At 50.2% G+C, this 12,030-nt stretch overlaps 1 protein-coding gene across 3 annotated transcripts in view; it reads right to left on the bottom strand.

The window, feature by feature from the left end:
• The window catches only part of FRMD5 (FERM domain containing 5), a 110,807-nt gene extending 99,849 nt beyond the window's left edge, over window positions 1–10,958 (bottom strand). For all 3 annotated transcript variants that reach the window (XM_080395014.1, XM_080395016.1, XM_080395015.1), the window contains exon 1: window positions 10,732–10,958. In XM_080395014.1, coding sequence (XP_080251140.1) covers window positions 10,732–10,833 — 102 coding nt within the window. In that variant the 5' untranslated portion in view covers window positions 10,834–10,958. The remainder of the gene's footprint in view (window positions 1–10,731) is intronic.
• Window positions 10,959–12,030: the final 1,072 nt, after the last annotated feature.

Genomic DNA, 12,030 nt, shown 5'->3' with positions numbered 1-12,030 from the left:
TCAACATGCAAACAAGAATGATGCAAAACTGTAAATGCACAGGTAATAAATGCAAGTGGGAGAAAGGAAGGACAACAGTAACAGGGATCTGGACCAGAAGACAGAAAAGTCCATTCTGGATCAGAAGAACCTTAATATCGAAGAACAGTGCAAGAACACCAAGGTTTAGGCAGGAGCTCAGCCAAAGAGAGTTACTTTTGGAGGGAGGTCTGACAGTACCACTGCAAGGGCAGGCATTGAGACTTGGTTCAGACAGTGGTTCCCATGGCACAGGGGTCCCAAGGGTCCCTGTATGGGTGGAGGAGGACGGCCTGGCCTGACAAGAGATGCTCCCAGCACCTATCACTCCCCTATTGCCCTGATCCTGGCTCACCATTGCCTCCAGCCCCAGCTCTTTCTCCTGCTGCTGCATTTTCTATTGCACTCACATTTTCTCTTCTCCACTTTCAATGGCCCCAGGAGCTCCAGGTTTTCAGATCCCAATGACATTCTGTTCTCATCACACATTTCCTTTGGAAAGCCATTGTTGTTTGCAAGCCAGAAATATTAGTCAGCATGCTATACAGTGCAACGCTAATGAGAATTAAATCGATTCATGAAAAGTACCTGCTCAGCATGTTTATTATCTATTTTTCAAACACAACTATATTAGATTTCGTCTTTTTTTCCCAGTCCCAATATACTGTCCATTCTATGAGTTAAGTATATAGATAACGTATAGTTACAATCACTATCAACTACCTAATCTATATATTCCTAAAGTCTCTCTCTAGATCCAGAATGGCTTAATCAATTTTTGTAATTTTTTTATTAAAGAAAAATTTTGTATAGGCAGTCAGTGGATATATCCTTTGGGATCCCAGCTTATGTGCCAAGCTAAAAGCCAATACAATCTGAAACAGCCCTGCTATAAACCTTCTGAAAAACAGAAAAACCTCACCGATATGACAGATATGCCACTATAATTAAAGTCTTTGGTAACAGACATTATGCAGCCAAAACATTCTATTTCTAGCTGCAGCATTGATCAAATTTTGACATCCAGCATTAACTAGCTGAGGTCTGTCTGGCCTCACAAAGCACAATGCCACAAAGCTTTTGTTAACTATCATTTATTAAAATGCCTTGTCTATCTGGTGAGACACTGGCACCTGGTGAGTACATCTTATTTCACTCCTTCCCACAGCATCTGAACCAGCCTAAGATTTTTCTCCATGCTCAGGAGTCCAGTACTTATATTCTTTACTGCCAGATACAAAAGATTAAAATATGTGCGAACCTTGAATTTCCAATGAGATGCTCAATGCAGAAAACTGGCTCTCCCAGGGAGAGAAAATGGGCCTCAGCATACGCTCAGCTGCAGTGGGACCACAACCCAGTCGGTAGCAGGGGGAGGCTCCCAGCTCAAAAATCTCAAGAAAATATGTTTAAATTATGTTAAAATTATAAGGGCGCAGCTGGCCTACGGCTCTGAGCCCTGCAACTCTTGCACCTCTTCGGGAGGGATTTCCTGAACTTTGCATTTTCACAATGCAAAGTACATCCCACAAAACCAGCCACATTTTTCAGTCTGTTCCCTTGTCCACAGAAGAGCAATTTTCATGTACATCCACCTTCCCAGTCAGGACCAAAGACTGAACAAGTTGGGAGAAGAGATCCACTGGGTTCCATAAGGAGAACTGGGATCATCCACTATTGGAAGCACAAAGTTGATCCTCAGAGTAGCTAAAGATCCCATGCCTTAAAATACGGCTCTACAAACTGATTATGTAAAAACAGCACCATCTTGCTCAGTAGCACAGCTTCTGATGTGTATCTGGAGAGACAGCTGCTGACTTTATTGAGTAAAATAAGATTTTACTGTATTTTACCCCTGCTGTCCTCTACAGATAACAAGCCAGAGGAAGCACAATGGCATCTTGCATTTTGTGTGTGCATAGAATAAACTGCATTCCTCAACAAATTGCAGCTGCCAAGTCACTTTTGCAAACGAAGACGTTACCAGTGAAGGTAATCTGCATGGATGGTAATTGCCAAAGTGTAATTAAGGGCAAAGTACAGTCTGTGTGTTTAAAATGACAATGCAGGAGGAACAAAATGCCCAGCTGCTCCCCAGGACCAGGCCAGATCAGTCCACTGGCCGTTACAGAAATCCTATTTTTGCTTAGAAAAAAGAGCTGTTCTCCACCAGCAGCCTGAAGCACAGCTCACACAACTTCTCTCTGCACCGGCCCTTTTCAGAAAAAAATCAGACTCTAAGCACCAGGCAGTTTTTGCAGATATTCAGTTCAGTCTTGGCCATAATTCCACAACAGACACAACCTCTGCACCATGCACAGGAAAACTGCCCAGCCAGCACCAAATCCCACAGGTCATTTTAGAAACAACCGTATCCTAGTACACCTCACCCAGCAAATTCCTGGAAAATCACATATCACATCATCATAAAATCTGTGCCACTGAGCAACAGGAGAGAAAGATTGCACGCGACTGTTGTGTATCCACCCACCAACCACATTCCCAGGGGACAAGGTTGCAGCAACTTCAGATCTCACCACTCTTCCTCTCATTTCCAAACGCTACCGAACGCATAAGGCAGCAGTTACCCTCCTGTCTAGAAATGAAAACACCATCATGGATATCTAATAGCTACCTTCAATTGCAAGAACTCCCTGTGTCTATGTCCCACAATATACAAAACAAAAACCAGGCCTGTTTGAGTCGGAGGCGGATGGTGGCAGTGGGGGGAAACATGCAGAATTTGAGTGTGAAGCTTAAAAATATGTTTTAATTTGAGATAGGTAAGCACGTGTGCACCAGCCCACGGATGGTTTATGGACAGTGTTTTCACACATGCACAAACCCCTGAACAACAACACTCCATGGGGACGACAGAGGAGAACCACCATCTCCCAACCCACCGATGTGGCCAATGCCTCGACCCTGCTGCCAGCACAGACCCGTGCAGAAATCTGGAAAGAAACACGCTTCCAAACGCTTCCTTTTCTGGGGAGGAAGGAGCTGATCTTTGGGATTCATGCAGAAGAGACGGTACATTCCTGCCACTCCACCACACTTCTACCCTGAACACAAACCACACAGGCCAATACACCTCTAGGGTGACACATTTAATGACATTTCATTTCAATTTCAGTATTTTTTTTTTTTTACAAGCAAAATATTTGTAGCATAGATAAAACTGTCTAACACCCACATTTTTATTTTCTATTTGTGCCAGTATTTTACATGCCAATGGAGCATGGCTCAGCAAACCAGTGGTAACATGTGAAGCCGGGGATCTTCACTCTGCTATTTCAATCCACTCATTGCAGCGTAACAACAAAAGGTTTCCGTGTCCATGAGTCCCAGCAAATGTGTTTCCACATGGGGCCAGCTCACATGCCTCTACCCTAGACCCTACCCTTCATACTCCTCTTCCTCACCATGCAAAACCACCCTGGCAGCCACAGGGCTCATGCAGGGAGTTGCTTGCACCTTGGATCATGCCATTCCATCCTCTGGAAGGCTGCCCTTGCCCCATGCATGTGCCCTGCAGACCTTGAGAAGGCAGGGCTGTGACTGCAGGAAGTTCAGCTCAGGGCATCACCCAGCCTCCAGGAACGCCACCACATCGGCCCATGGACTTTGGAGCTCATTTGGCAGACCTTCACCTCCTAAAGGAAAACCTGGCTTGTGTTTCATGCTCAGAAGATAGCCCTCAGTTTCTGTATGAATGCAGATGACCATATAAACCCTAATTCTGACATCCATACTTGCGCACATGGAGTCTTCTCACTTCTTCAGACCCTTCTGAAAACTAACCCCATTTCTTTCACATCTCCTCCTTTGTCCTGGTGCTCAGAGCAAAGGAACATTCACTTTAGCCTGGCCTCCACCAGCAGCTTGCTCTGTAGCCCTGGGTAGGTTTGTAGCTGGTTATCCAGTTCTGTAAGAAATGTAATAAAACCACACTGCACCAGCTGACAGCACCTTGTGCAGAATTAGGGTTGGTTAAGATGTTGCTGTGCTTAGGTGAAAGCTCCAAGGAACATTCAAAATATTAATTCCTTTCTGTCGTGACCAAAGACAGTGGGTTTACCTTTCTCCTGGGCTCTGGCAGCAGCTGACATGCTGAGGGAGCACAAGCGAAAACATCTGGGGTGATCAAGGTGCCACACCAATTTGAGTAGATTTACCAATATCACCAAAAGCCACAGCAGCTGTAATTTCATTGGGAACACAAGAAGGGAATCCACAAGAGGTGGCTGATGAAGAAACAAATTAGGATATATTTTCTGAAGTTCTGAAGCTTCTAAGAGGCTTATAGGAACAACAACCAACAATAAATAACTACAATTCCTGCCACAACAGGGGATGCAGACCCACCCTTTCAAATCACACCCCCAGCCCTGGCAGGACAAGCTCAGGCCCTCACAGTATATGCACACGTTAACTGTAGCGTAGCTGCACCCATCAGAATCTGCTCCCCATCTCCGTTTTGCCATGCAGGAGCCACAGTCTCTGCAGACAGCCACTGTGGATTCATCAGCCTCGCAGGCAATTCCAGATCATCAATATGAAATTGCTCTCATACTGCTGTGATAATTTACTCTGGAAAATTTTCAAAGAAAAGAATTTGACCTGAAACCTTATTTGCAGAAGCAACTTCAAGGCTTTCTGTAACCAAATAATTGGGTTTTTCTGACCACAAACAAGTGGCTGATGACAGAAGCACTGTTCAGTTCTCTCTGCAATAGCACCAACGTCTGACCCCTGCGCTAACAAGGTATTGTCTATTCTTGACAAAATTGATAGCAAATAAAATACAACACTTCTCACATGGCAAATCTCTGCTTGTTCCCCAGCCTTCTCCAGTAATGCACTGTCATTTCTAACAAGTGACAGTAGTGCCATGCTTCCTCTGCCATTTGGAAACCAGGCGTGTGGTCATTTCGGAGGGTTTGCTCTACCGAGGGTTTGCACGAGGCAGAGGGACTGCTGCTGTTTCAGTGGGACACACAGAGCAGAGCACATGTGTGCTCCCATCGGTCCTGCACCAACTGCGCTCACCATGGGGTACGTGACATTCCTACAAGTCCCCTGGAAGGCTGAAGTGTTGAGGGTACCGTAGGGTTTGTGTTTTCCCACTGGTAAATTCCCACCTCACATAGTGCGAGACAAAGACAAGCACATGCCATCCTCAAACACGTAGGACCAAGTGCCTACCGGTTATCGAGTAGCTACCCCTCAAACCAACAGGGACTCCACTTTCCAGTGACGCCCAAATTGACGCCAGGCCGCACAGGCAGAGGCCATTCCCAGTGCCCCTACCCACGCTTAGGAACCCACCTTCATGCATGATGCTACACACCCTGGAGAGAACACGACCCCTATGCGAGCTGCGGAGGAGCTTTCACAGACTGGTAGCACCTCCATCAGGACCTTGCCCGCTACCATCGACAGCATTTCAGTGAGGGCCTTGCTTGCTGCACAGTCTTTGCCCATGTTCATATACAGCTTCCAGGGGAAGGCAACCTGCAAGGTTTCAGCTAGAAAACAGATCTGCCAGGTGTACTGACAGAGAGGGATCACAGACACTTGCGCTGCCATTAGTCTTGTACAGGGCAAACCAAAGCATCGTGCGAGTCTCATCCTTGCTGGAATGTGGCCACAGACGTCATCCCTATGTACACGATCCCTTTGAGCTCCTGAAGAGTGAGTCAAAAATTAAAAATAAGTGGGCTGCTTAAGGCACTTTTAGTATTCCCCAGACACCTTAAAAAAAGCCTCCTACTGTGCATTACCTAATTTTTACATGACAGAAGCAGAAAATTTTTTCTTTCATGATACTACTGAACATACCTTTTTACAATGGTATTACCGTGTGTGTGTGCGTGCGTGTGCATATAAATATATATATATATATACCTATATTTGTCTTCAACATCTCATATAGGAAAGTGATAAGCAAAGAGTTCTTTCAGGAAACTGACTCCTAAGAGGGGGACATCCTGGAGCTTCACAGCAGGTAACATCATAAAACAGGTGTGAAAATTTAGCAGAAAATAGACATTTCAGCTGGTGAAGAAATAACAGCACTAGAAATATTTTCAACGGGTCTCCATAACAACTTGTATTTCTGCCTCCCATTAAAAGAAGAGTAAATATGTCACTAGTTTTTCAGTGCACGTTTAGTGGATGTTTTCCTCATCTGCCTTTTGTATCCTTTGTATTTAAAATGATATACTTGGAAATAAATTTAAAAGGAAAAAGGAGATGAAACCCAAGAAACTCTCAGCTTTGACTGTTACTTTGTCTTCAAACTTATTGTGCATTTCAGGTGGTTTTCTTCCGAGCCCACAAACCATATGTATGGAAATGTTGGAGAAGAGAATGAAGAACACTGCCCTGACAGCCTGCAGCTCTGCTGAGATACTGCTGAGCAAGAACGATAGGTTTCTGTGGCAAATACATTTTCAATGCTATAAATAAAAATATTACTTTGAACAGAGTCAACAGCAAACCTGCCAGTATTGCTTTCACCATCCCTGGGACCCATAGGCTAGGAGGGGTGCGATCCTGCACCCATTGCAGCCCAGTGACTTTGCTGATGGACTTCGCTACCACAACACACTGGCAGTGCTGTGCTGGCTTTGCCAGAGCCTCACCAGCACTGGACTGTGAAACCCTCACCCACCACACAGACCTGCAACCTTGGACCCAAAGTCTGCCTTACTCCACGTTTTTGTGAACAGGTCTGGCATCAGTCCCTGTTCCTACACCCTGGGTTCAGGCCGTGGGAGAGGAGGGAAGGCTCTGGGAGCAGACAAACTTTTCAGCATGAAGCCTCATGGTTTCTGGTACTTTTGGCAGTAGGGAGTAACCTCCGGTGAAGAACACACCACCTGTGCTCAGGACTGTAGACAAGAGACCCCACTGCGTAAGCAGCGGTCTGCTAACCTATTTCCCGGCAAAAGCAATTGGAAACTCTCAGAAGACAAAAAGATAATGAACAAATAACCTTCACGGTAGCCAGCACTGCAAAAAACCAAGGTTCCCCTTTGTGTTGACTGCCTATTATTAATGATCCTGTCAGGTCTCCTAATGAACTTTGTGCTTCATGTGGAAAACGTGGGTTTGTCCAAGAGAATAGTCCAGAGCTCATTTTCATTTATTTCCAATCTTACGCAAGAAAGTTGTTACATTCTGAATCTAAGAAACCACATTTTTCTATTTATTTTCTCACGTCTCCACTTTCTTGTAGTACTACTGAGGTTTGAAACAAAACGCCACTGTCTTTTCAGGAAAATGCTTGATGCATCGAGCAATGGCAAATCATTAATTATTTCAAGCCTTTTATACCACCACTGACACCACAGTGAAGAATTTAAAACATTTCCTCAGACAAGCAGCTCAGTCACAGCAAAACCGCAGCACAAGAGCATTGCTTAGTTTTTTTCAAAGCTTGCTTTATTCTAACAACGCTTGCAAGGCTGCCTCGCTGGCAAACTGCTTTGCATTTGTGCTTGGAGACACGGAGCACAAGGTGGTAAATATAAATTAAATATACTGCTAGATCACACCCTTGCCATGGAGATGAACAAAAAACCATCAGGAATGGCTGCCCCTCTCCGCCAGCCAAGCTGGTCCCCGGGGACGTGTCTCAGAGCAGTGACACCCACAGGAGTGGGGACCCCAGCACCCATGGCCAGCAGTCTGCACAATGCCAAGAAACGGAGCATTAATGGGCACTGCTGCCTTCTCCCAGCTGACAGTCCCCATGCTGCAAATTACTGTGTTTATTGCTTTAGAAAGTGCCTCCACGGCATGTAATATTATTAAAATATCAGCCTTTCTGAGGCAAGAAAGCCCCATGTCTTTGTGTTCAGGCAGCTTCTGCGATCCCCTGCGTCCCAGCAAGCGGCTGAGACCTGCAGTCCTGTTCACTGGCTGACACACTGTCCCCCAGAACCCAGCAGAGACAGACTCTGGGACAGTGTCCTCCCCAAAACAGAAAAGTACTGGAATACGCAAAAAAACCCCAACTCAACAACAAAACCACTTAACAGAGGAGCCCACTCGGCTGCCTCGACTCACTGTGCACAGTCCCGCTGCCTGCAGGAGCTCCGCCCCCCTAACACCATCCCGGAGCCTGCCCAGGCCAGGGACCGGGGCATGAGATCTCCAGGCTCCTCCACCTGCTCGGATGGGCTGTTTGGGCGTGAAAATTAGGGAAAAAAGAGAATGCGGCTTCATCTAAGCTCAGACAATGAACCATTCATACAACACGAGAATACTACCAAAGTAAACTTCAGATAATCAAATAAAAATGGCTTTCTTTTGAAACAGAATATTCAGGTATTATCTAGCAGCACTGAGCCCCCACTCACAAGCCTTTATCAAGTACAACCAGAGGTTAATTTTGTTGACAGGTTTAACCAGTGCCATTATCTGAAATGTAAATAAACCCTCTTAAAATCAGCTCTGTCTCTGAGTGCTTCCTTCTTTTCCCCAGAATGGAGAAGCCAGATGACATGTCAGACAAGCCACACTTCAGGGAGAGCATAAAGCCCATCCACATCCCCACACGCTGCCAGGATGAGCGGCACAAACACACAGGTACAGCAGCAAAAATACACGTTACAAACTTCCAGCGAGCAGCTTCATTGCCCAGATGTGCACCGTGATTAACAGCACTGCGTATGAAATGATGACTTATGCTTTGGACGGTTTCTCTCTATTTAAGTAAAAATAGAAATACATAAATTAGAAACAACAGGCGTAGAAACAGCCTGGGTGAGGAAACACTATAGATCTCAGCAAGACGTGAAATATCTGCACTCATGAGGGAATGACCTTCAAAACTCATTCACTGCTCACAGCCTGTATGGTGACGGGTTTTCTCACTTGCGAGACATTATACATTCCTACTATGTACGCTATAATTCTGCACGGACTATAAATACTTGGCATATAAGGCAACATGAAAGCAATAGAAAACAAATATTTAAGTGGGGTAACCTTGACTGTGAGGGTAATACAAGCTAATTCTTTATACCTTAGGTCATGCATGCTAAATACCAGGATTCACTATTTACTATGCTAAACATAAAATAAGCCATGGAAATATGTGAACAAGTAGTATTTTCTCTTAAAAATAAAGAAAAAAGAAAAGGCATGCAAGATGACGACACCTTGTTAAATTATCTTAAGGACAAAAAATCCAGATTTTTCTTAACTGCATTGCCTACACTTTGTCTTCCAAACTACAGCTTTCCTTTTAACTTGTATCAAAAACAACCTCCGAGAGATGAATTAGTTTTGCTTATGCAAAATAAACTAGGTTGCCGTTATAGTTGTTTACTGGGTCACACTTTACAACCCAGGTGGGGGAGGTGAGGGAGGAATGAGCGGCATTAGCATTCTTCAGCCGTTATTTGCACAGAACACCGTATTATCTATTTTAGACGATTTAAGCAAAAATGCCGGTGCCTGCAGCACTCCTCGGTAACCGATCTTCAGCATTTATCATTTAAAACATGTTTCTGCCTGTAAAGGAAAAGATGCTCCCTCCTCCTCGGAGTTGCAGGACAGGGGGATCAGGGGAGACCCAGCAGAGGTTGGGAGGTGGCAGTTGTTGCTATTTACGTTTTGAGTCGCCTTTACTCAAAACTGCCCTGAATTTGCCATTGCCTGCGGACCGGGCTGAAGCCAGCCGACACCAGCAGAAGTAGTTACGAGTGCTAGAGCGTACAGGTTTTCGGCCAGCTCCCCTGCAGAAATGATAACTGTAGGAACGAAGAAGTAAAGGCAGCCGGAGCCAGGGCTGCTCCCCTCTGCCCTCCAGTCACAAGGTCCCGTTACCTAACTAGTTGCAGAGGAGACGGCGAGCGTGTTTCGCTAGTTTTTAGAAATACGACATCCCTCCGTCCCTGGCGCGCTGAGCGATGGCCCCGCGCTGCCCCAGGCAGCGACGCAGCCCCCGGGCGGGGGGCGATGGTCCCGGGTCCTGCAGCCGGTCCTGGTCCTGCCCGCCCGGCACATGGGGCGCGGGGAGCAGTAGATGCGCACCCCGTCGCCGCCGCTCCGGACTATGGCAATACACAAGCACTCATTAGGGCAGAGCTGGGCGCTAATGAGGGAGCCAGACCCGGGCACCCCGGGATGCGGCGGAGGCCGGGAAGAGTCCATCCCTGCCCCGCAGCATTCCCCCTGCATTCCTGCCCCGCAGCATCTCCCGTACTTTACTTCGCAGCGGAGTCCTCCCCGCGATGCGCGGAGCCTCCGCAGCCAGCAGAGCAAGGGCGAGCGCCGCCCGGCTCCGCGAGGTACGGCTGAGGCTCTCCCGAGCCCCGGGGCGACCGTGCCGGGCTGCCGCTACTCCGCTCCGGCTCCGGGGGCTGCGGGCACCCCCGTAACACCTCTCCGCGTCATCCCCGCACACCTCCGCGGCGGGAGGCGGCTAGCCGGCGGGGGGTGGGGTGCTCCGCTCCGGGGCTCCTCGCCGCCGGCAGCCGCTGCCCGTCACCTGCCGAGAGCCGAGGGGTGCTGGGGGGTCCGCGGGCGGTGGGAGCGGGGGGGTCCGCCTTTGTTCACGGCGGCGGGGCAGGACCGGGCCGCCCCCCCCGCTCCGCTCCTTTTGTCTGCCGGCTGCGGGCAGCAGCGCGACCCCGGCGCGGGGCTGTCCCGCCCCCGCCGCCCCCCTCCCCGCGACCCCCGCAGGACGCTGACCTGGATGGTGCAGGTGTACTCGCTGTCGTCCAGCAGCCGCACGGTGCAGTTGTACTCGCGGTCCAGGTTCCTGCTGCTGCCACTCATCCACCTGCTCAGCATCTTCCCGAGCCGGGCGGCGGGGCGCGGCGGAGCGCGGAGCGGGCGCGAAGCGGCGGGCGCTGCCGGCGGAGCCTCCGCTCACATCCCCGCTGCCGGCGCGGTGCGGTGCGGTGAGGCGCGGCGGCCGCTCCCCCCCACGCCGCCCGGCTCGGCCCGGCCCTGCCCCCGCTGCGGGCCGAGCGGCGCGGAGCGGGCGCGGAGCGGAGCGCAGTGCCCGTGCCCGGGCCGCGGCGCACGGCGAGCGAGGTGGAGGCAGGCCCGGGGGGGTGCCCGGCGCCGGCTGCGGGGGCCAATCTCGGCGCCGCGGCGGTGACGGGCTCCGCCGCAAACCAATGCGGCAGGGGCGGCGCGGCTCCGCCGCCTCCCCGGGCAGCCCCGCGCGGGAGGGGGCTCCGCGGGCGCGGAGGGGCGGAGGACTGGGGGCGGGGGGGAGTTGCGTGCGTGGCCCTGCCCCGGCCGGCGGGAGGGGTATGCGGGGCTCCCCGGGGCCAGCGGGGCAGCTTGCGACCGGCGGGGGTCCCGCTGCAGGTGCCCCCTCCTCGCAGCCTGCCCCCCGCAGCCGGGGCGGGGGAGGGGGGGAGGCAGCCCCCACTTTGTGGGAGCAGCCGGCGCCGGGGGGGGGCTGCTCTGCGGCGAGCCTCGCCGAGCAGGCTGGGTGCGTGTGGCCTCTCCTGGCCCCGGGCCACCTGGGCGAGGAGCGGGGAGCTGCACCTGCCGTCCTGCGCAGGGGAGGCTGCGTCCCTGGGGACGGCGGGTGAATAAGCGGGACCCGGCAGGCCTGCAAGGCACTGCCAGGCACCGGTCTGTGCCGGGCTCTCTCGCCCGAGACAGATTCGGGTTAATGGGTTGGTATTCCCATAGGAGGGTCGGCTATCATGGCCCTTTGAGCACAGCAGTATGTCAGCCCTGATGCTGAAGTAGTCCCCAGGGCGTGAGCTTCTCTTAATTGTTCGTTTGCTATGGAAGGAAACTTTTAAAGCTCTGGTTATTAGACAAAATGGACTCTAAAAGTGATCAGCGTTGTTCAGATGCTGTTGGTGCTACTCTGGAGAAGTGAAATACCTGGTGGCAGTATCAGCAGCGACCAGGGATAGGAGCCCAGCTGGCAGTGCTGCAGATCCCTGCCTCACTGTCATGCTCCATCCACAGCCATCCCCACACAAAGCAAGGCCCCCATCAAGGGGTTCAGCATTGCTC

Source organism: Falco punctatus (genome assembly GCF_963210335.1).
Source record: "Falco punctatus genome assembly, chromosome: 7".
In the NCBI taxonomy this organism is placed as follows: domain Eukaryota; kingdom Metazoa; phylum Chordata; class Aves; order Falconiformes; family Falconidae; genus Falco; species Falco punctatus.
The sequence above is the reverse complement of the archived record's forward strand: the minus strand, read 5'-3'. Positions and strand labels throughout refer to the sequence as shown.